Raw genomic sequence first — 21552 nt, forward strand, 5'->3', positions numbered from 1 at the left:
TCCAGAAAACATGTAGCAGGCTCGCAAAACGTTTTGAGACCCAAATTTCTTCCCACTCAAAAAAAAAGTCTTAAACCATATAATTTTGTGTGTAGAGCTTGTTCAACTATACATAATAATAGAATAAATGTCTATTAAACTAAAAAGAAAGGATAAAGTGGGATATAAAGAGACATGTCATAATGCTAAAAGGGTTATTTAATTCACCCCAAAGACTTAACAATCCTAAATGTGTAAACACCTAACAACAGTGCTTCAAAATATGTGAAGCAAAAACTGTCAGATCTAAAATTAGAAGTAGAAAAACCCACAATTATAGTTGGAGACTTCAACACTCCTCTCTAATTAATATATAGAACTAGCAGACAGAAAATCAGCAAGAATATGTAAGAACTGAACACTATTATCAACCAAGTGGAATTAGCTTATATGTACAGAACACTCTATCTAACAATCGCAGAATATATATTCTTTCAACAAGATAGATCACATCCTGGGTCACAAAACAAACTTCAAATATAAAAGAACTGAAATCATACAGAATATGTTCCCTGACCATAAAGGAAATAAAATAGAAATCGACAACAGAGAGATAAGAGGAAAAGCTCCAAATACTTGGCTATTGGATATCATATATCTAAATAACCCATTAATCAAAGAGAAACTTTTAAGGGAAATTAGAAAATATTTTTAATTAAAGAAAAATGAAAAAACAACATAACTCAATTTGTGGGCTTAGAGGGAAATTCATAGCAGTAAATGATATTTTAGGGAAAAAAATCTCTCATATAAATACAGGTGACCCTTGAACAATCAGGGGTCAGGGGTGCCAAACCTCTGCACAGTCAAAAATCCATATCTAAGTTATTGTCAGCCCTCCCTATCCATGGTTCCTCCATAACCTCAATTCCTCTGTATTGGCAGTTTCACATCTGTGGATTCAACCAACCATGTGGATCGTGTAGTACTGTAGTATTTACTATTGAAAATAATCCACATATAAGTGGACCTGCACAGTTCATATCCCTGTTGTTCAAGGGTCAACTGTAATCTAAGCTTCCCCCTTAGGAACTAGAAAAAGAGCAAAATAAACCCAAAGCAAGCAGAAAAAGGAAATAAGATAAAACAGAAATCAATGAAGCTGAAAACAGAAAAACAACAGAGAAAAATAAATGAAAACAAAAGCTGGTCCTTTGAAAAGATCAATAAAATTGATAAACCTCTAGCAAAACTGAGAAAGAAAAAAAAAAGCAAATTACCAATATGAGGAATGAAAGAGGAGATTATCACTATAGACCCCGCAGACATAAAAAGATAATAAGGGGATACTACCATGAATAACTCTACACACATAAGTTAGACAACTTAAATGAAATGGACAGACTGCTCGAAAACCACAAACTACTAAAACTCATTGAAGATGAAACAAGTAACCTGAATAATGATCCATCTATTAAGGAAATTAAATTCACAGCTAAAAATCTTTTTTAAAAGAAATGCCCAGGCCCAGATGGTTTCACTGGCAAATTCCAACAAACATTTAAAGAAAAGATAACACCATTTTATAGGCAAGTGGTTATGGCACAGGGACTACAGTCAGACTTCCTGAATTTTAATCTCTGCTCAGCCACTTACTAATTCTGTGCTCTTGGGAAACTGTTAACATTTCTGTGCTTCAGAATGTTTCATTATTGGTTCAAAAGGGGAAAATAATAGTATTGTACTTATAGGATTGATATGAGTATTGAATAAATTATTAAATATAAAGTAAAAAAATTAAAAAAAAGAAAAGATAACACCAATTCTGCAAGATCTCTTCCAGAAAACAGGATAGAATCTTTCCCTACTCATTTTATGAAGCCCTGATACCAAACCCAGACAAACAATACAAAAAAGAAAACTATAGACCAATATCCCTCATGAATATAAAAGCAAATACCCTCAACAAAATATTAGCAAATCTAACAGCAATATATAAAACCCTACATCCAAGTGGGGTTTCTCCCAGGAATGAAAAGCAGGTTCAATATTTGAAAATCAATCAATGTAATCAACATATTAAGTCTAAAAAAGAAAAACCAAATGATAATATCAGTTGATGAGGACAAAACCATTTGTCAAAATTCAAAATGCATTCATAATAGAAACTCTCAGCATAGTAGGAATAGAAGGGAACTTCCTCAACTTGATAAAGAACTTAAAGGTAAAATAAGAAAAAGCTGTGCTCTCTCATCACTTCTATCAAACATCATACTAGAAGTCTTAGCCTGTGCAAAAAGGGACAAAAAATATATAAAAGGTATACAGATTGAAAGAAAGAAATGAAAGTATCCCTACTCCTAAACAGCATGATTGTTTGCTTAGAATATATCAGAGAAATCTATTTTTTTAAGTCCTATAACTAACAGCTTAGCAAGGAAGCAAGATATAAGGTCAATACAAAAATCAGTCATATTTCTATATGGTGGCAATAAACAACTAGAAACTGAATCTTTAAAAAAATATATCACAACAGCTCCAAAGAAATGAAACATTCAGGTATATATCTAACAAAACATGTACAGGATCTCTATGCTGAACACTACAAAACATAGATGCTTCCATGAAAAAATCAAAGAAAATCTAAAGAAATGGAGAAATATGCTATATTCATGTGGTGGAAGATTCAGCATATTAAAGATGTCATTTCTCCCCAAAGTCATCAGATTCATGATTAGATTTAACCTAATTCAAACAAAAATGCCAGTAGGATTTTTCGTAAATATAGACAAGATGATTCTAAAATTTATAAAGAACAGCAAAAGATCTAGAATAGCTAAAACAAATTTTAAAAAGAAGAATAAAGTTGGAGAAACACACTGATTTTAAGGCATAATATAAAGCTACAGTAATCAAGACAGTGGTATTGATGAAGTGATAAAAACAGAACAATGGAACAAAAGAGAGTTAAGATATTGACCTACATAAATACAGGCAACTGATTTTTGAAACAGGTGCAAAAGCAATTTAGAGGAGGAAAGATAGTCTTTTGAACTAACGGTGTGGGAACAATTAGACATCCATATGTAAAAAACAGATCTCCACCTAAACTTCACATCATGGACAAAGATTAACTCGAAATAGGCACATACCTAAATGTAAAACATGTAACTACATAACTTTTAGAAGAAAACATAGGAGAAAATCTTCATGATCTAAGGTTAATATAAGAGTTCTTAGACATGAGTCCTTTTAAAAAATGATAAATTGGACTTCATCAAAATTAAAATCTTGCTTGGTGAATGACACCATTAAGAGAATAAAAAACCGGGGCTTCCCTGGTGGCGCAGTGGTTGAGATCCGCCTGCCAGATGCAGGGGACACGGGTTCGTGCCACGGTCCGGGAAGATCCCACGTGCCATGGAGCGGCTGGGCCCGTGAGCCATGGCCGCTGAGCCTGCGCGTCCGGAGCCTGTGCTCTGCAATGGGAGAGGCCACAGCAGTGAGAGGCCCACGTACCGCAAAAAAAAAAAAAAAAAAAAAAAAAAAAGAGAATAAAAAACCAAGCCACAGATGTAGAGAAAATATTTACTGATAAACCACATAACCAACAAAGGATTTTTATTCAGAATATTAAAAAAAAAAAACTCTCGGACTTCCCCGGCAGTCCAGTGGTTAAGCCTCCGCGCTTCCAATGCAGGGGGTGTGGGTTCAATCCCTGGTCGGGGAACTAAGATCCCACAGGCTGCACGGTGCAGCCAAACAAAACAAAACAAAACAAAAAACAAAATTCTCAAAACACCACAGCAAGAAAACAAACTACCAAATTTAAATTAAAGCAAAATACTTGAACAAATACTCCTCTCAACAAATACTTGAGTAATACTCCTCTGATGGGCTCAATAAAAGTCATGAATTTTCATTTAGTTTGGCTAATTGTAAGGGTAAGAGCAACACTACTTCCAGCTCCCTACATCCCAAGGCAGAAGCTGGCCTAAACAGATTATTTTTTCAAAAACATTCTATTGTGAAATATTACAGAATTCTGTTTTAATAATCACCAGGGTAAAAGTAGGTTGAAAAAATTACTCCTACTCCTGTTCTATATCCTCAACCCACTTCACTCCCTCCTCCTTGGCGTTTTAGAATTTTGGTTCAGACTTGCTTTGCAGAGGATTCCCTATGCTGCATGGAAACTTGGCACTTTGGTCTTTGTATGAATGGGCACCATATTTCGATTATTTCTGAGTTTGAGTGTTTATTGGAAGATATTTGTTTCATACCTCTTTCAATAAAGTTGTCAAGCTGATTCAGAATATTTATAAATAGCAGTTTGTTTGTGAACCACGTTTTAACCCACCCTTCCTGTTTCTCAGGATGTTTCAAATCTGTATGCATTTAATACTCAGTGGTGTTGTAGATCATTAAATTTTATTAATGTGAAAGAGATCCATTCTTTTGCTTGACTCCATTTTAAATCTTTTGGGTGCTGACAGGACAGAATGCAACCCTCCATTTGGGCTCTATTCTCCATTTTCATCCTGGACAACTGCAAACCAATGATTGACACTGAGTACTAGTTGAGCCTGCTTGGGGAAGGGGGTGAGGGTAGTCAGGGCTGAGCAGTGTCTAGTGCCTGGAACTCACTGAGCATTTGCTGAATCTGTTAATTTGATTATACTATTCAGTAGTGTGAAAAGGCAAGTGTTAAAATAAAATGTGTTAGGGAAAAGGAGGCTCTATCACAACAAGCTGCAGTATATTTTGCCAAAGCGATTAGATTTTTGAGGCAGCTGGTAGTTTATCAATTTTTATTGCTCCAATATAGTTATTTTATGGCCATTACTAGCAAAAGCGGATTACAGGAATAGTGTTTGACAGGAAAGAAGGGCCCAGTGTGAGTCTATTTGTTCTGGATCTCTAAAACAAAGGTTCTTAATGTCATCCTCTCGGTTTATAGATAGAACAGTAACATGATAGGAAAGACATCAGTTTCTCATTTTGTGAGAGTAGTTCCAGAAAGTCTTTCTGCAGTTTTCTTGAGCACTTGCAGAGGTATCCAGTTTTTTTCCTGAAAAGACCTCTTCAGGTACCAGCATGATCACAAAGGTATTTCAAGGTGCTCTTACAGCATTAAAACCAGCAGTCAGTAGTAGATATCAGGGACTTTGTGCAGGATGGGACATGGTCCACAGACAATGTTGTAGGATGTTTGGGGTATAATATATATAATTACAATATAATTTTCAAAATTAAGAACATGACTCACATACAAATACAGAATGAACACATGTCAAAGACTAATTTATTAGTGAGGGACCCAGCATTATGTAAGGCTGATTCAAAGAATATTTGAGAGATTCAGTATATATAAATACTGAAAGTAAAAATGCTAGAATAAGATAGCTAAATTAGATAGAAAAGTGGTTAATGCACTATAGGACAGTTAATCCATAGTCTTTGGGATTATTTCTTCTACCAAACAGAAATTTTTTTCATCTCTACCAGACAAAAAATCTTTAAGTTAACATGTCACTTCAAAAAGTCTGGATCCTAATCATTAGTGAATAATAAGCCAAACAAGGATGTAATCCCCTAGAGAACTAAATAATCCTTGGGTTATTTAGACACACTTGGGTTATAGACACACATCTCTCAGTCAATGCTCCAGAATGACAACGAAAGGACATTTGGTCGTCCTTTTGTATTATTTTTTAAGTTTTAAAATAATTTCTATTAACAGAGGGTTAATAGTTTTATACCTGAGTCTAAGTCTTTGGAAGTAAAATCAAGGTTCTAGGGGGCCCACCTTTGGAATAGTGTAGTAACGCTTCTATATTTTACTTTACACATGTGTTTCAAAACAGTCATTTATTTACCTTTCAAAGAAATCATAGGATCTTAGAAGTCATCTGAGATCCAGTCATCTCCTAGGGCAGGAATGCTTTCTTTAGCAGTCTTGACAGGTAATCATGAAGCATTTGTGCACAAGAAGGAAGGAAACTAACATTACCAAGTGCCTATTATGTACAAATTTATTTTCAAAGGGCCAAATTTCTTTTCTCACAGTAATACATTTAGCCACATTTATCAAATAAATAGATCTCTTCAGCATAATTGCTTTGAATTATACCTTAATTTAAAAATTTATACACAGTATAATTTACCCTTTTTAATGTACAGTTCAAGTTCTGACAAATACCTATGGTTGTAATTACCACCAAAAACAAGATACAGAACAGTTCCAAGCGTAATTTCCTTTTAAATGTCAATTAATCAACAAGCATTTATTGACTGCTGACGTGTCCAGTAGTTACTGGTCAGTCTTTGCAGATAGCAGGAAGAGTGTGAAAAGGTAGGAGAAGTAAAAGATATGATGCCACTCTCCAAGGAACTTCCACAGTCTAAACTGCAGGGCACAGTTGCACACACACAAACCAAGCACAAATAAGCAATCTACTAGGTAATAATCTGCATGACATGTGGGTTCTGGTATTGATACTGCCATCATGTGACCTTGAATAAGCCATTTATTATTATTATTTCTTATCTGGGACTTTCTTTCCTCATTCATAACTGGAAGGGGTTGTCCTAGACAATCTCTTAGGTCTCTCCTAATTGTAAGCACATGTGAATCAGGTAGTGAGGGTTCAGAGTGATGGTGGAAGGTTGGGAAGTTGAGAACAGCTTTATGGCATTGAGGCAGTCCATGGGTTGGCCCCTCAGGGTTTAGTGAACGAAGTAATTAGTGAGGGAATGCAGCATGCAGCTGAAAGATATGACCTGTCAAAGGGCTGTGAAGGGAGCAAATGAATGGATGTTGGTCCAGTGGAGTGAAGAAGAACTGCAAGGTGTCATCCTGGAAGACAGTGTTGAGCCCAGGCTTTGAACTGTTTGAGAGCCAGGGAGAGACATGAGGATTAGGAAGCTTGGTTGTCTACTAAGTAAAGAGGAGTGACACCTTGATGACAGGGATCCACAGCAATCTCTTACTGACAACCTACCATGAACATGTCCTCTAGATGCCAGGAATACAGCAGTACAAAACCTGCTCTTTCAGTTATTTACTGCTGCATAACAAATCACCCCAAAATTTAGTGACTTAAAATAACAACCATTTTATTTGCTCATAATTCTGTGGGTCAGCAATCTGAGCTAGAATCAGCTGAGTGGTTCTTCTGCTAGTCTTTCCGAGAGTTCCTCATGAAGTTGGTCATCTGGCAATACGACTAGGGTTGAGTATTTAAGATGGCGTCACTCACATGTCTGATGGTTGGCTGCTGACTGGCCTCTCAATATCATCTCTCTTCCTCCAGCAGACTAGCTGGGGCTTCTTCACATGGTTGCTTCAGCGTTCTCAGGGAGAAGAGGAAAGCTACAAGACTTCTTGAGACCTAGGCTCAGAAGTCACCCAGTTACTCATGCTGCATTTATTGGCCAAATCGAGTTACAAGAACAGCTCAGATTCAAGGAGTAGAGAAATAGACTCCACCTCCTGATGGAAGAAGCTGCAAAGTCACACTGTAAAGTGGTGTATATACAGAAATGAAAAGACTTGGTGGCCATTAAGCACTCTATCACACCATTCCATTTGGGAAAATGAGTGTTAAACACATAGTCCTATGGGCCTTGAGAGATGGAAGGAACCACTGAGGTGAAAAAAATGAGCTTTTGAGTGGATCCTGAGAAATGTGCAGATAGAACAGAGGAATGTGGAGAACTTCAGGCAGAGGCAGTACAGACAGTGGCAGGACGACTCATGGTATGTTTAGACTCTAGTGAATGCACACCTGGGTGGAGTGGGTAGAGAAGAGGATTTAAGACATAAGCAGTAAGGATGGTGGGAAAGGTTATGCTTGGGCGTGGGGGACTTTACCTGCTAGGCTCTCAGGAGTACAGGCATACCTACTATGCAGTGAGCAGCCAGGAGTACATGGTGGCTTAGTGGCCGGAGTGGGTATGGTGGTGTAGCGAAGACACCTTTAAGAGCCTGCATCTTTATGAACAGCAGTTTGGAAGGAAGTTGAGTATGACCTGGAGCGGCACAGAGATCATGGCAAGAAATCAGCCTAGAGACAGTTTCCCTAAAGGCAAGTGCCTACATGGATTCTCCTCAAGGGGCTAAAGGGCATAATTGGAGTTTTAAAGGTAGGCTTATTTAGAAGTATAAAAAAATGTTTATCCTGGATTGAATTGATTATCCTAGAGAGAGCTAAATTTAGGTTCATAACACACACAAACACACCCTCCTCTCTCCTGTATAAGATTCAACTTTCATGTGAGACAAGTAGGATACAACTGTTTACAGTCAAAGTTTTGTTTGTATTTGAAAAGAAAAAAATCCTAGTGCTCTTTAACATTATAAGTGGGCAAGGAATCATGGATGAGGCTAGAAACCATGATGCAGCCAGGGAAAAGCTGCCTGCAGTTTTGACTGTAATCTAAACTACGGAGCCATGCTCTGCCCAGGCAGACTGTATAGCCACACTTTTCACAGTGGCAGCACAGGAAAACACCAGTTTTCTTTTGACAGTCTGCAAAATGTATATTTCTTTTCCAAACTACTACTTTCCACAGGATTTATGTGGCCATTAGAACACGTTATGTGTAATTTTTTTAAATACAAAATGAGAAGTGATGTTTGGTTTGTTAATTAAACAGCAGGCAGCAAATAGATAACCAGCAAGGACCTACTGTATAGCTCAGGGAACTATACTCAATATTTTGTAATAACCTATAAGGGAAAATAATCTGAAAAAGAATACACACACACACACACACACACACACACACACGTATCTGAATCACTTTGCTGTACACCTAAAACTAACAAAATTGTAAATCAACTATACTTCAATAAAAAATAAAAAACCAGCAGGCAACAATTCTGTTTCAGGTATTTGTGAGAGACAGAACGTAGAGAATTTGAAGTTCTACTAACACTATGGGAGGGGCAGTCTAGTTGTAAAGCTTCAGGTCATGTGTATACGAAATAGGTCACAGAGTAAGGAAGTATGGCATTAGGTGCCAAAGTGAATAAAAAAGACAGGACTTAAAATGAGAGAATATGGCGCAGAGGATAACATCCAAGTGTGTGGGTTTTGGGGAAATGGAGAATCTCCCAAGCTAGAATTTCCAAGAATTTGGAATTGGCCCAGGCAGGATTGATTGGCAGGAAGAAGAGGACAGGATGATCCAGCTGTGAGGAAAGGCTCCAGGTAAACTTGAGTGTTGGATTGTTGGTGGTACTGGGGGAGGGGAGCCAGTGAGGAAACAGTTCAGAGATGACTTCCCAGTCTGTGTGCTTAAGATTTCTGTTAAACCTAGTTGCCCTGAAATCCCAGGTGAAGAACTGTCCTCAGTTGATGGATTGTGTCATGGGAAAACATTACAAAACAACTGAAACTAATAGACAGGAAAAGAAAGGATATTTAGGTTCCTCTTTACACATACAGGGCTTTATCCACTGTCTAGTAGGTGAATGGGTGGCCCTTTGTGCATACATCATAGGATAGGGAAAAGTTCTCCAAGGGAAAACACATCTCCTCTGCCCTTGGTGCTTGCTCAGACTGAGCCAGACCATAGCATGCAGCAGTTATGCAAGAAAGGGACCTCCACTGCATTTTCTAATGACATAGTATTCTAGGGAGATATCTGAGTGGGCATGCTGTTTTTGTCAATTCTCTCCTCAATGTGCTCCTCAAAACTGGGGAGGTTTCCTGTAGAAAGATGTGTTTTCTTTTAGGATCTGAGAAATTATAGATGGTTCATATCACGGGGGTTCCAATAAATCATGCCTCATCAGTGTCCTCAACAGTTAGCTTTTTAAAAAAGTATAAAAATAGCATTTAGCGATTATCCGAATTACTTATTTTGTGGGGAGATACTCAGGTTTACACACTTGAGGACTGTCTACACATAGGCCTGGTATATAGCAACCACTCGAGTGTTAGTTCATTCTGAGCTACTTTTTGCAGCTTCTTTATGAAGTATAGCAATGCACTAAATTTTTGGTGAACGTGATTCTTTAATGTTGGGAGGACAAGTAAAACCATCAAAAGGGGGCATCTGGCCAATCATTGGATATTATATAGGACTCCCATACATCTAAATGTTCCTAAGGACAACTGAGGACAACATTTAAAATTTCGCCAATGGACACCATCCTTTGAAGGCTTGCCTACCAAACACACCACACCTATGGATTATTATTATTTTTTAATTACTTATCTCCATGATATTTTATTTTATTCTATTTTTTTAAACATCATTAGAGTATAATTGCTTTCCAATGGTGTGCCAGTTTCTGCTTTATAACAAAGTGAATCAGTTATACATATACATATGTCCCCATATCTCTTCCCTCATGCGTCTCCCTCCCTCCCACCCTCCCTATCCCACCCCTCTAGGTGGTAACAAAGCACCAAGCTGCTCTCCCTATGCTATGCGGCTGCTTCCCACTAGCTATATATTTTACGTTTCATAGTGTATATATGTCCATGCCACTCTCTTACTTTGTCACAGCTTACCCTTCCCCCACCCCATATCCTCAAGTCCAGTCTCTAGTAGGTCTGAGTCTTTATTCCCGTCTTGCCCCTAGGTTCATGATCATTTTTTTTAGAGTCCATATATATGTGTTAGCATACGGTATTTGTTTTTCTCTTTCTGATTTACATCACTCTGTATGACAGACTCTAGGTCCACCCAACTCACTACAAATAATTCAATTTCGTTTCTTTTCATGGCTGAGTAATATTCCATTGTACATATGTGCCACATCTTCTTTATCTATTCATCTATCGATGGACACTTAGGTTGCTTCCATGAGCTGGCTACTGTAAATAGTGCTGCAATGAATATTGGGGTGCATGTGTCTTTTTGAATTATGGTTTTCTCTGGGTATATGCCCAGCAGTGGGATTGCTGGGTCATATGGTAGTTCTATTTGTAGTTTTTTAAGGAACCTCCATACTGTTCTCCATACTGGCTGAACCAATTCACATCCCCACCAGCAGTGCAAGAGTGTTCCCTTTTCTACACACCCTCTCCAGCATTTATTCTTTCTAGATTTTTTGGTGATGGCCATTCTGACTGGTGTGAGATGATACCTCGTTGTACTTTTGATTTGCATTTCTCTAATGATTAGTGATGTTGAGCATCCTTTCATGTGTTTGTTGGCAATCTGTATATCTTCTTCGGAGAAATGTCTATTTAGGTGTTCTGCCCATTTTTGGATTGCGCTGTTTGTTTTTTTGATATTGAGCAGCATGAGCTGCTTGTAAATTTTGGAGATTAATCCTTCATCAGCTGCTTCATTTGCAAATGTTTTCTCCCATTCTGAGGGCTGTCTTTTGGTCTTGTTTATGGTTTCCTTTGCTGTGCAAAAGCTCTGAAGTTTCATTAGGTCCCATTTGTTTACTTTTGTTTTTATATCCATTTCTCTAAGAGGTGGGTCAAAAAGGACCTTGCTGTGATTTGTGGCATAGAGTGTTCTGCCTATGTTTTCCTCTAAGAGTTTGATAGTTTCTGGCCTTACATTTAGGTCTTTAATCTATTTTGAGTTTATTTTTGTGTATGGTGTTAGGAAGTGTTCTAATTTCATTCCTTTACATGTAGCTGTCCAGTTTTCTCAGCACCACTTACTGAAGAGGCGGGCTTTTCTCTACTGTATATTCTTGCCTCCTTTATCAAAGATAAGGTGACCATATGTGCATGGGTTTATCTCTGAGCTTTCTATCCTGTTCCATTGATTCATATTTCTGTTTTTGTGCCAGTACCATACTGTCTTGATTACTGTAGCTTTGTAGTATAGTCTGAAGTCAGGGAGCCTGATTCCTCCAGCTCCAGTTTTCGTTCTCAAGATTGCTTTGGCAATTCGGGGTCTTTTGTGTTTCCATACAAATTGTGAAATTTTTTGTTCTAGTTCTGTGAAAAATGCCAGTGGTAGTTGGATAGGGATTGCATTGAATCTGTAGATTGCTTTGGGTAGTAGAGTCATTTTCACAATGTTGATTCTTCCAATCCAAGAACATGGTATATCTCTCCATCTATTTGTATCATCTTTTATTTCTTTCAACAGTGTCTTACAATTTTCTGCATACAGGTCTTGGTCTCCTTAGGTAGGTTTATTCCTAGATATTTTATTCTTTTTCTTGCAATGGTAAATCAGAGTGTTTTCTTAATTTCACTTTCAGATTTTTCATCATTAGTGTATAGGAATGCCAGAGATTTCTGTGCATTAAGTTTGTATCCTGCTACTTTACCAAATTCATTGATTACCTCTAGTAGTTTTCTGGTAGCATCTTTAGGATTCTCTACGTATAGTATCATGTCATCTGCAAACAGTGACACCTTTACTTCTTCTTTTCCGATTTGGATTCCTTTTATTTCTTTTTCTTCTCTGATTGCCGTGGCTAAAACTTCCAAAACTATGTTGAATAAGAGTGGTGAGAGTGGGCAACCTTGTCTTGTTCCTGATCTTAGTGGAAATGGTTTCAGTTTTTCACCATTGAGGATGATGTTGGCTGTGGATTTATCATATACTGCCTTTATTATGTTGACGAAAGCTCCCTCTATGCCTACTTTCTGGAGGGTTTTTATCATAACTGGGTGTTGAATTTTGTCGAAAGCTTTCTCTGAATCTATTGAGATAGTCATATGGTTTTTCTCCTTCAATTTGTTAATATGGTGTATCACACTGATTGATTTGCATATGTTGAAGAATCTTAGCATTCCTGGGATAAACCCCACTTGACGATAATGTATGATCCTTTTAATGTGCTGCTGGATTCTGTTTGCTAGTATTTTTGCATCTATGTTCATCAGTGATATTGGCCTGTAGTTTTCTTTCTTTGTGACATCTTTGTCTGGTTTTGGCATCAGGGTGATGGTGGCCTCATAGAATGAGTTGGGGAGTGTTCCTCCCTCTGCTATATTTTGGAAGAGTTTGAGAAGAACAGGTATTAGCTCTTCTCTAAATGTCTGACAGAATTCGCCTATGAAGCCATCTGGTCCTGGGCTTTTGTTTGTTGGAAGATTTTTAATCACAGTTTCAATTTCAGTGCTTGTGATTGGTCTGTTCATATTTTCTATTTCTTCCTGCTTCAGTCTCGGAAGGTTGTGCATTTCTAAGAATTTGTCCATTTCTTCCAGGTTGTCCATTGTATTGGCATATAGTTGCTTGTAGTAATCTCTCATGATCCCATGTATTTCTGAAGTGTCAGTGGTTACTTCTTTTTCATTACTAATTCTACTGATTTGAGCCTTCTCCCTTTTTCTCTTGATGAGTCTGGCTAATGGTTTATCCATTTTCTTTATCTTCTCAAAGAACCAGCTTTTAGTCTTACTGAACTTTGCTATCGTTTCCTTAATTTCTTTTTCACTTATTTCTGATCTGATCTTTATGATTAATTTCCTTCTGCTAACTTTGGGGGTTTTTTTGTTCTTCTTTCTCTAATTGCTTTAGGTGTAAAGTTAGGTTGTTTCTTAAGGTAGGACTGTATTGCTATAAACTTCCCTCTTAGAACTGCTTTTACTGCATTCCATAGGTTTTGGGTTGTGTTTTCATTATCATTTGTTTCTGGTATTTTTTGATTTCCTCTTTGATTTCTTCAGTGATCTCTTGGTTATTAAGTATTGTTTAGCCCCCACGTGTTTGTATTTTTAACAGATTTTTTCCTGTAATTGATATCTAGTCTCACAGCGTTGTGGTCGGAAAAGATACTTGATATGATTTCAATTTTCTTAAATTTACCAAGGCTTGGTTTGTGACCCAAGATATGATCTATCCTGGACAATGTTCCATGAGCACTTGAGAAGAATGTGTATTCTGTTGTTTTTGGATGGAATGTCCTACAAATATCAATTAAGTCCATCCTGTTTAATGTATAATTTAAAGCTTGTGTTTCCTTATTTATTTTCATTTTGGATGATCTGTCCATTGGTGAAAGTGGGGTGTTAAAGCCCCCTACTATGATTGTGTTACTATCCATTTCCCCTTTTATGGCTGTTAGCATTTGCCTTATGTAGTGAGGTGCTCCTATGTTGGGTGCATAAATATTTTCAATTTTTATATCTTCTTGGATTGATCTCTTGATCATTATGTAGTGTCCTTCTCTGTCTCTTGTAATAGTCTTTGTTTTAAAGTCTATTTTGTCTGATGAGAATTGCTACTCCCGCTTTCTTTTGATTTCCATTTGCATGGAATATCTTTTTCCATCCCCTCACTTTCAGTCTGTATGTGTCCCTAGGTCTGAGGTGGGTGTCTTGTAGACAGCATATATATGGGTCTTGTTTTTGTATCCATTTAGCCAGTCTGTGGCTCTTGGTTGGAGCATTTAAACCACTTACATTTAAGATAATTATTGATATGTATGTTCCTATTACCATTTTCTTAATTGTTTTGGGTTTGTTTTTGTAGGTCTTTTCCTTCTCTTGTGTTTCCTGCTTACAGAGCTTCCTTTAGCATTTGTTGTAAAGTTGTTTGGTAGTGCTGAATTCTCTTAGCTTTTGCTTGTCCGTAAAGGTTTTAATTTCTACGTCAAATCCGAATGAGATCCATGCTGGGTAGAGTAAACTTGGTTGTAGGTTTTTCTCCTTCATCACTTTAAATATGTCCTGCCACGCCCTTCTGGCTTGCAGAGTTTCTGCTGAAAGATCAGCTGTTAACCTTATGGGGATTCGCTTGTGTGTTATTTGTTGTTTTTCCCTTGCTGCTTTTAGTATTTTTTATTTGTATTTAATTTTTGATAGTTTGATTAATATGTGCCTTGGTGTGTTTCTCCTTGGATTTATCCCGTATGGGACTCTCTGCGTTTCCCGGACTTGACTGTTTCCTTTCCCATATTAGGGAAGTTTTCAACTATAATCTCTTCTAATTTTTTCTCAGTCCCTTTCTTTTTCTCTTCTTTTCTGGGACCCCTATAATTCGAATGCTGGTGCATTTAATGTTGTCCCAGAGGTCTCTGAGACTGTTCTCAATTCTTTTCATTCCTTTCTCTTTATTCTGTTCTGCAGTAGTTATTTCCACTATTTTATCTTCCAGGTCACTTATTCATTCTTCTGCCTCAGTTATTCTGCTACTGATCCCTTCTAGAGAATTTTTAATTTCATTTATTGTGTTGTTCATCACTGTTTGTTTGCTCTTTAGTTCTTCTAGGTCCTTGTTAAACGTTTCTTCTATTTTCTCCATTCTATTTTCAAGATTTTGGATCATTTTACTATCATTAATCTGAATTCTTTTTCAGGTAGACTATTTCCTCTTCACTTGTTTGGTCTGGTGGGTTTTTACCTTGCTCCTTCATCTGCTGTGTGTTTCTCTGTCTTCTCATTTTGTTTAACTTACTGTGTTTCGGGTCTCCTTTTCACAGACTGCAGTTCATAGTTCCCTTTGTTTTTGGTGTCTGGCCCCAGTGGCTAAGGTTGGTTCAGTGGGTTGTGTAGGCTTCCTGGTGGAGGGGACTAGTGCCTGTGTTCTGGTGGATGAGGCCGGACCCTGTCTTTCTGATGGGCAGGTCCACGTCTGGTGGTGTGTTTTGGGGTGTCTGTGGCCTTATTATGATTTTAGGCAGCCTCTCTGCTAATGGATGGGGATGTGTTCCTGTCTTGCTAGTTGTTTCTCATAGGGTGTCCAACACTGTAGTTTGCTGGTTGTTGAACAGAGCTGGGTCTTGGCATGGAGATGGAGATATCTGGGAGATTTTCACTGTTTGATATTACATGGAGCTGGGAGGTCTCTTGTGGACCAGTGTCCTGAACTTGGCTCTCCCACCTCAGAGGCACAGCCCTGACACCTGGCTGGAACACCAAGAGCTTGTCATCCATATGGCTCAGAATAAAAGGGAGAAAAAAAAGAGAGAAAGAAAGAAGGTGGTAAAATAAAATAAAGTAAAATAAAATAAAAAATAATTATTAAAAAAATTTAAGTAATAAAAAAGAAAGAAAGAAGAGAGCAACCAAACCAAAAAACAAATCAGCCAATGATAACAAATGCTAACAACTATACTTAAACAAACAAAAAAAACGGACACACAGAACCCCAGGACAAATGGTAAAAGCAAAACTATACAGAGAAAAATCACACACAGAAGCATACACATACACACTCATAAAAGGAGAAAAAAGGGAAAAAAATATATATATCATTGCTCTCAAAGTCCACCTTCTCAATTTGGGATGATTCGTTGTCTATTCAGGTATTCAACAGATGCAGGATACATCACGTTGATTATGGAGATTTAATCTACTGCTCCTGAGGCTGCTGGGAGAGATTTCCCTTTCTCTTCTTTGTTCGCACAGCTCCTGGGGTTCAGCTTTGGATTTGGACCCGCCTCTGTGTGCAGGTCGCCTGGGGGCGTGTGTTCTTTGCTCAGACAGAACGGGGTTAAAGGAGCAGCTGATTCGGGGGCTCTGGCTCACTCAGGCCGGGCGGAGGGAGGAGTACAGAATACGGGGCAAGCCTGCGGCGGCAGAGGCCAGCATGACGTTGTAACAGCCTGAGGCGCACCGTGCGTTCTCCCGGGGAGGTTGTCCCTGGATCACGGGACCCTGGCAGTGGCAGGCTGCACAAGCTCCCAGGAGGGGAGGTGTGGACAGTGACCTGTGCTCGCACACAGGCTTCTTGGTGGCGGCAGCAGCAGCCTTATCATCTCATGCCCATCTCTGGGGTCCGCACTGATAACCGCAGCTCGCACCCTTCTCTGGAGCTCGTTTAGGCGGTGCTCTGAATCCCCTCTCCTCGCGCACCCTGAAAGAATGGTCTCTTGCCTCTTAGGCAGGTCCAGACTTTTTCCTGGACTCCCTCCTGGCTAGCTGTGGCACACTAGACCCCTTCAGGCTGTGTTCACACAGCCAACCCCAGTCTTCTCCCTGGGATCCGACCTCCAAAGCCAGAGCCTCAGCTCCCAGCAGACAAGCCTTTTGGGCTGGTGAGTGCTGGTCGGCACCTATCCTCTGTGCGGGAATCTCTCCCCTTTGCCCTCCACACCCCTGTTGCTGTGCTCTGCTCCGCGGCTCTGAAGCTTCCCCCCTCTGCCATCAGCAGTCTCCGCCCGAGAAGGGGCTTCCTAGTGTGTGGAAACCTTTCCTCCTTCACAGCTCCCTCCCACTGGTGCAGGTCCCATCCCTATTCTTTTTCTGTTTTTTCTTTTTTCTTTTGCCCTACCCAGGTACGTGGGAGTTTCTTGTCTTTGGGGCAGTGTGAGGTCTTCTGCCAGCGTTCAGTAGGTGTTCTGTAGGAGTTGTTCCCCCATGTAGATGTATTTCTGATGTATTTGTGGGGAGGAAGGTGATCTCCACATCTTACTCTTCCGCCATTTTGAAGCTCCCTCCTATGGATTATTTAATTTCTCTATTTTAATTGACTAAAGGCGAATGTCTCTGACAAGAAAACGTTTTATTAAACATGAGATAAGTATAATAATACATTTAATATGCCAGACATTTATCAGCATTTTATTCTTTTTTAAATATTTATTTATTTGGCTGTGCCAGGTCTTAGTTGCGGCATGCAGTATCTTTGTTGCAGCATGCAGGATCTTTTGTTGAGGCATGTGGGGTCTTTTTTTAGTTGCAGCATGTGGGGTCTTTTTTCAGTTGTGGCATGCAGGCTCTGAGTTGTGGCACGTGGAATCTAGTTCCCTGACCAGGGATCAAAGCCAGGCCCCCTGCATTGGGAATGTAGAGTCTTAACCACTGGACCACCAGGGAAGTCCCGATCAGCATTTTATTCTTAATATGCCATCAATATAGGACTTCCCGGCTGGCACAGTGGTTAAGAATCCACCTGCCAATTCAGGGGACATGGGTTTGATCCCTGGTCCGGGAAGATCCCACATGCCGCAGAGCAACTAAGTCCATGCGCCACAACTACTGAGCCTGCACTCTAGAGCCCGCGTGCCCCAACTACTGAGCCCATGTGCTGCAACTACTGAAGCTTGCATGCCTAGAGCCCATGCTCCGCAACAAGAGAAGCCACCACAATAAGAAGCCTGCACACCGCAATGAAGAGTAGTCCTCGCTTGACACAACTAGAGAAAGCCTGCATGCAGCAACTAAGACCCAACACAGACAAACATAAATAAATTTTTAAAATATGCCATTAATCCCACACAATAATCCCAGTGGTTGTTATTGTTAACTTCATTTTACAAATATGGAAACTGTGGCACAAAGAGGTTAAACTCACTCAAGGTTGCATAGCTAGTAAGAAGCAAAAGCAAGATTTAAACAATTTGGGTCTTTGTTACTCTATCCATTTCTAGCATTCAAACTCTAGCTAACTAGTTTTACCATGAATGGCAGTGTAATTCTAGCAATCTCACTCTCAGGTATTTACCCTAGAGAAATGCAAATTTATGTGCACACAAACACTTGCACATGAATTTTTACAGCAGCCCTACTTTTAATCACCCAAAACTGGAAACAACCAAAATGTGGTTTCATATAATAGACTACTACTCTGTAATAAAAAGGAACAAACTATTTGATACACACAACTTGGATGAATCTCAAAAGCATTATGCTGATTGAAAAAAACCCTCAAAATATTACATATAGTCTGACTCCATTTATGTGACATCAAAGTGACAAAACTATAGTGTGACAGAGCACAGATCAGTGGCTGCCAGCAGTTGGGGTGAGAACATAGTATGACTGAAAGAGGTAGCACAAAGGAGTTTCCTAGGGTGGTGGAACTGTTTTGTACTTTGACTGTGGTAGTGGTTACACTGATCTATACGTGTCGAAATCCACTGAACTATACACACCCCAGAAAAGTCAATTATACTATGATAATTAAAGAAAAAGGCAACAGGTCGTCATCTTTTCAGTCAGTACGAATTTCTGTATTTCTTATTTACTCAAAATAAACTTTTACAGTTCTGTCACCAACACTAGGTTTTCAGGTTTAAAAACCAGAAGAGTTACATTATAATGTGAAGCAAAGAATCATTATTAGGCCACACATCCAACCTAAATGATGACAGTTACCCCTAATAAACATTCTTTAAAAGTTAAATGAATTTGGGTGCTTATTCCCTTAAATATAAAAATATTTCACGGGACTTCCCTGGCGGTTCAGTCGTTAAGACCCTGCGCTTCCACAGCAGGAGGCATGGATTTGATCCCTGGTCGGGGAACTAAGATCCCACATGCTGTGTGGCACGACCAAAAATAAAAAAAAAAAAATTTAAGTATTTCAGTAAACTTATTAGCTGATACGTTTGATATAGCAATTTGCACAGTAAAACAAAAGTAAGTAGTCAAAATTAACTTTGGGAAGGAGAATGTGACGGAATGAGAATGTCATAAGGATGTCATGGACAACCATGGCTCTAGTAAAAACTAGTAAAAACTTTTCAGTTTTTACTAGAATTCATTCATGTATCACTAGTATAATTAAAAATAAAAATTTAAAAAGAATTTTAAAAATCCTAGATTGAAATGGAGATGTTTCCCAAGTTGCAATTTCCTTCCATCCATGGGGCTTCCATTGCCTTCAGGAACCTCTTGGTTACTCCATTTACCAGGTCAGGCTTGTATTCTACTTAACACTTAGTGCCTCACTCATAGCACAGTGGGCACTCAACAACTATCAGCTGAACTGAATTGCACCTGGAAATGTGAAGAATAAAAACAACGAACACATGGTCACTAACAAACTCTATGATCTAGAAAGGCTAAATCATGCTCTAATTTTGAATGAGGCAAATTATTATTGAGTGCTAACAACATGCTCAGTAGTTACCAAAGGCATACACAGAATTTTAGAAGAGAGCAAGACAAACATATAACATACTACCAGTGGTACAGAGGCTTTTAAAGCCTAAAATAGGCAGAACCCAAGCCAGAATCAATTATTTCTGGCTCCCTAGCCATAAAACTATAAAATTCAAGGGTTTGAAAAAAAGAAAAGGGGAAAAAACTAACCTGTACTAAGTTTCTATGGGCTGCACATTAGACATTTGTGTAGATTAAAAGTTATTTGAGGACTTAGGTTTCAGCTTGGTCATGTAAAGTACTGGGAGGTCATCATTTCCACCTTTACAAGAAAGAAGCTATATCGACTGAAAATCAATGACTCTTCTTGGACCTATCAGAGAAGTGAAGTCATAGGGCAAACCACCAACCCACTATCTGAAGAGACCGGTGCCTGCAGGTAGCCACAGGATCCGAACATGTAAGCTGGTAGGAAGATTAAACTAGAGATTCTGACAAATTACTGGAGGCCAGAGTATGGAATGTCATGAGAGTATGAAGCTCTTGGGCTCCACGTTGTGGGGGAGGGGTTTCCCATCCTCTTCCAAGTTTTACCAAAAGGAATCCCACAAGGCTCCTACAGGGAAGATCAGGAAAAATGTCAGAGAAAGATTCCATGAAGGTGCTGTTTGGCTGAGGAAAATAGCACTCACTGTGAAATCCACCCAGACCCCTTTCCTTTATCTCTAGTACAGAACAAAAGGCTTAATTTTCGGGGGGACTTAAAATCTATGGCTTGAGGACACTGGTGGATACTCACTGCTGCTGGGCGAATGAACAGAGGAAAAAGAAAAAGAAGCTCCACTCCTGGAGAAAGGGCAGGAAATCTTGTGAAGGACACACTCAAGACCCAAGTTCCAGTACCTGCCTAAGTCTGAGGCTTAATCAAATCATCAGAGAACTCCCCCTCCCCCAGCAACCACCACCTGGCAAACCAGTTATGTGGTTAGTAACACTGAAATACAACTGGGAGAGCTGTAAGAGACAGCTCTTGGGAAACAGCACAAAGGAAAAACCCAAAGCCAAGCAGGAGTCAAAAAGAAGGTATCACTAGAGGAATCAGAAATCTCTGGTGCCCATAGCAAAAACAAACATGGAACACAGGCAGACTCCTGACTAGATTAATTAAAATCCCCACACTAAAGGCCTAGCAGAAGGAAACCTGTGTTCTTCTCCTGCCCATGTTCAGCTTTTAACAAATTTATGAGGTATAATAAAAGGCAGGAAAATATTCCAAATGCCAAAACAATCATCAGATCCAGATTCAGTATGACACAGAAGTTGGGACTATCAGAAATGAAATCTAAAAGAATTATGATTACTGTGTTAAAGACTCTAATGGAAAAGGTAGACAATATGCAAGAGCAGATGGATAATTTCAGAAAAGAGATGTTAACTGTGATAAAGAATCAAATGGAAATGCTCAATAAAAAAAGAGTAAAAAACCACCATGCTCAACAGTAGAACTGACACAAACAAGGAAAGAATCAGTGAACATAAAGATCAAATTTGTTGATCAGGTCAATAAAAATAAAATAAAAAGAGACAAAAGGGAGAAAAAATAGAACACAGCATTCAAGAACTGTGGGACAATAACAAACAGTATAATATATTTGTAATTGGAACCCCAGAAGGAAGAAAAAAAGAGAGAATGGGGCACAATAATTATTTGAAGAAATAATGGCTGAGAACTTTCTAAATTAGTGACAGGCAACAAACCACAGACACTAGAAGCTCAGAGAATACCAAGCAGCATAAATATGAAAAAAACTAAAAGGCCACACCTAGGCAAAGACAAAGAGACTTAAGGAAGCCAGAG

The 21552-nt window shown here is 38.9% G+C and overlaps 1 protein-coding gene across 2 annotated transcripts in view; it reads right to left on the reverse strand.

Annotated features, from left to right (window-relative positions):
• The window catches only part of JADE3 (jade family PHD finger 3), a 151212-nt gene that overhangs the window by 119528 nt on the left and 10132 nt on the right, over positions 1–21552 (reverse strand). The window contains exons 1-2 of one of the 2 annotated variants that reach the window (XM_060138195.1): positions 7242–7349; positions 5859–5937 (exon numbers count right to left, since the gene is read on the reverse strand). The exons of the other annotated variant lie outside the window; for it this stretch is intronic. Of the exons in view, the coding sequence (XP_059994178.1) occupies positions 5859–5874 (16 nt within the window). The 5' untranslated portion in view covers positions 5875–5937; positions 7242–7349. Of the gene's footprint in view, positions 1–5858; positions 5938–7241; positions 7350–21552 lie in introns of those variants that run through there. 2 annotated transcript variants of the gene reach the window in all.

This window comes from Lagenorhynchus albirostris, chromosome X (genome assembly GCF_949774975.1).
Source record: "Lagenorhynchus albirostris chromosome X, mLagAlb1.1, whole genome shotgun sequence".
In the NCBI taxonomy this organism is placed as follows: domain Eukaryota; kingdom Metazoa; phylum Chordata; class Mammalia; order Artiodactyla; family Delphinidae; genus Lagenorhynchus; species Lagenorhynchus albirostris.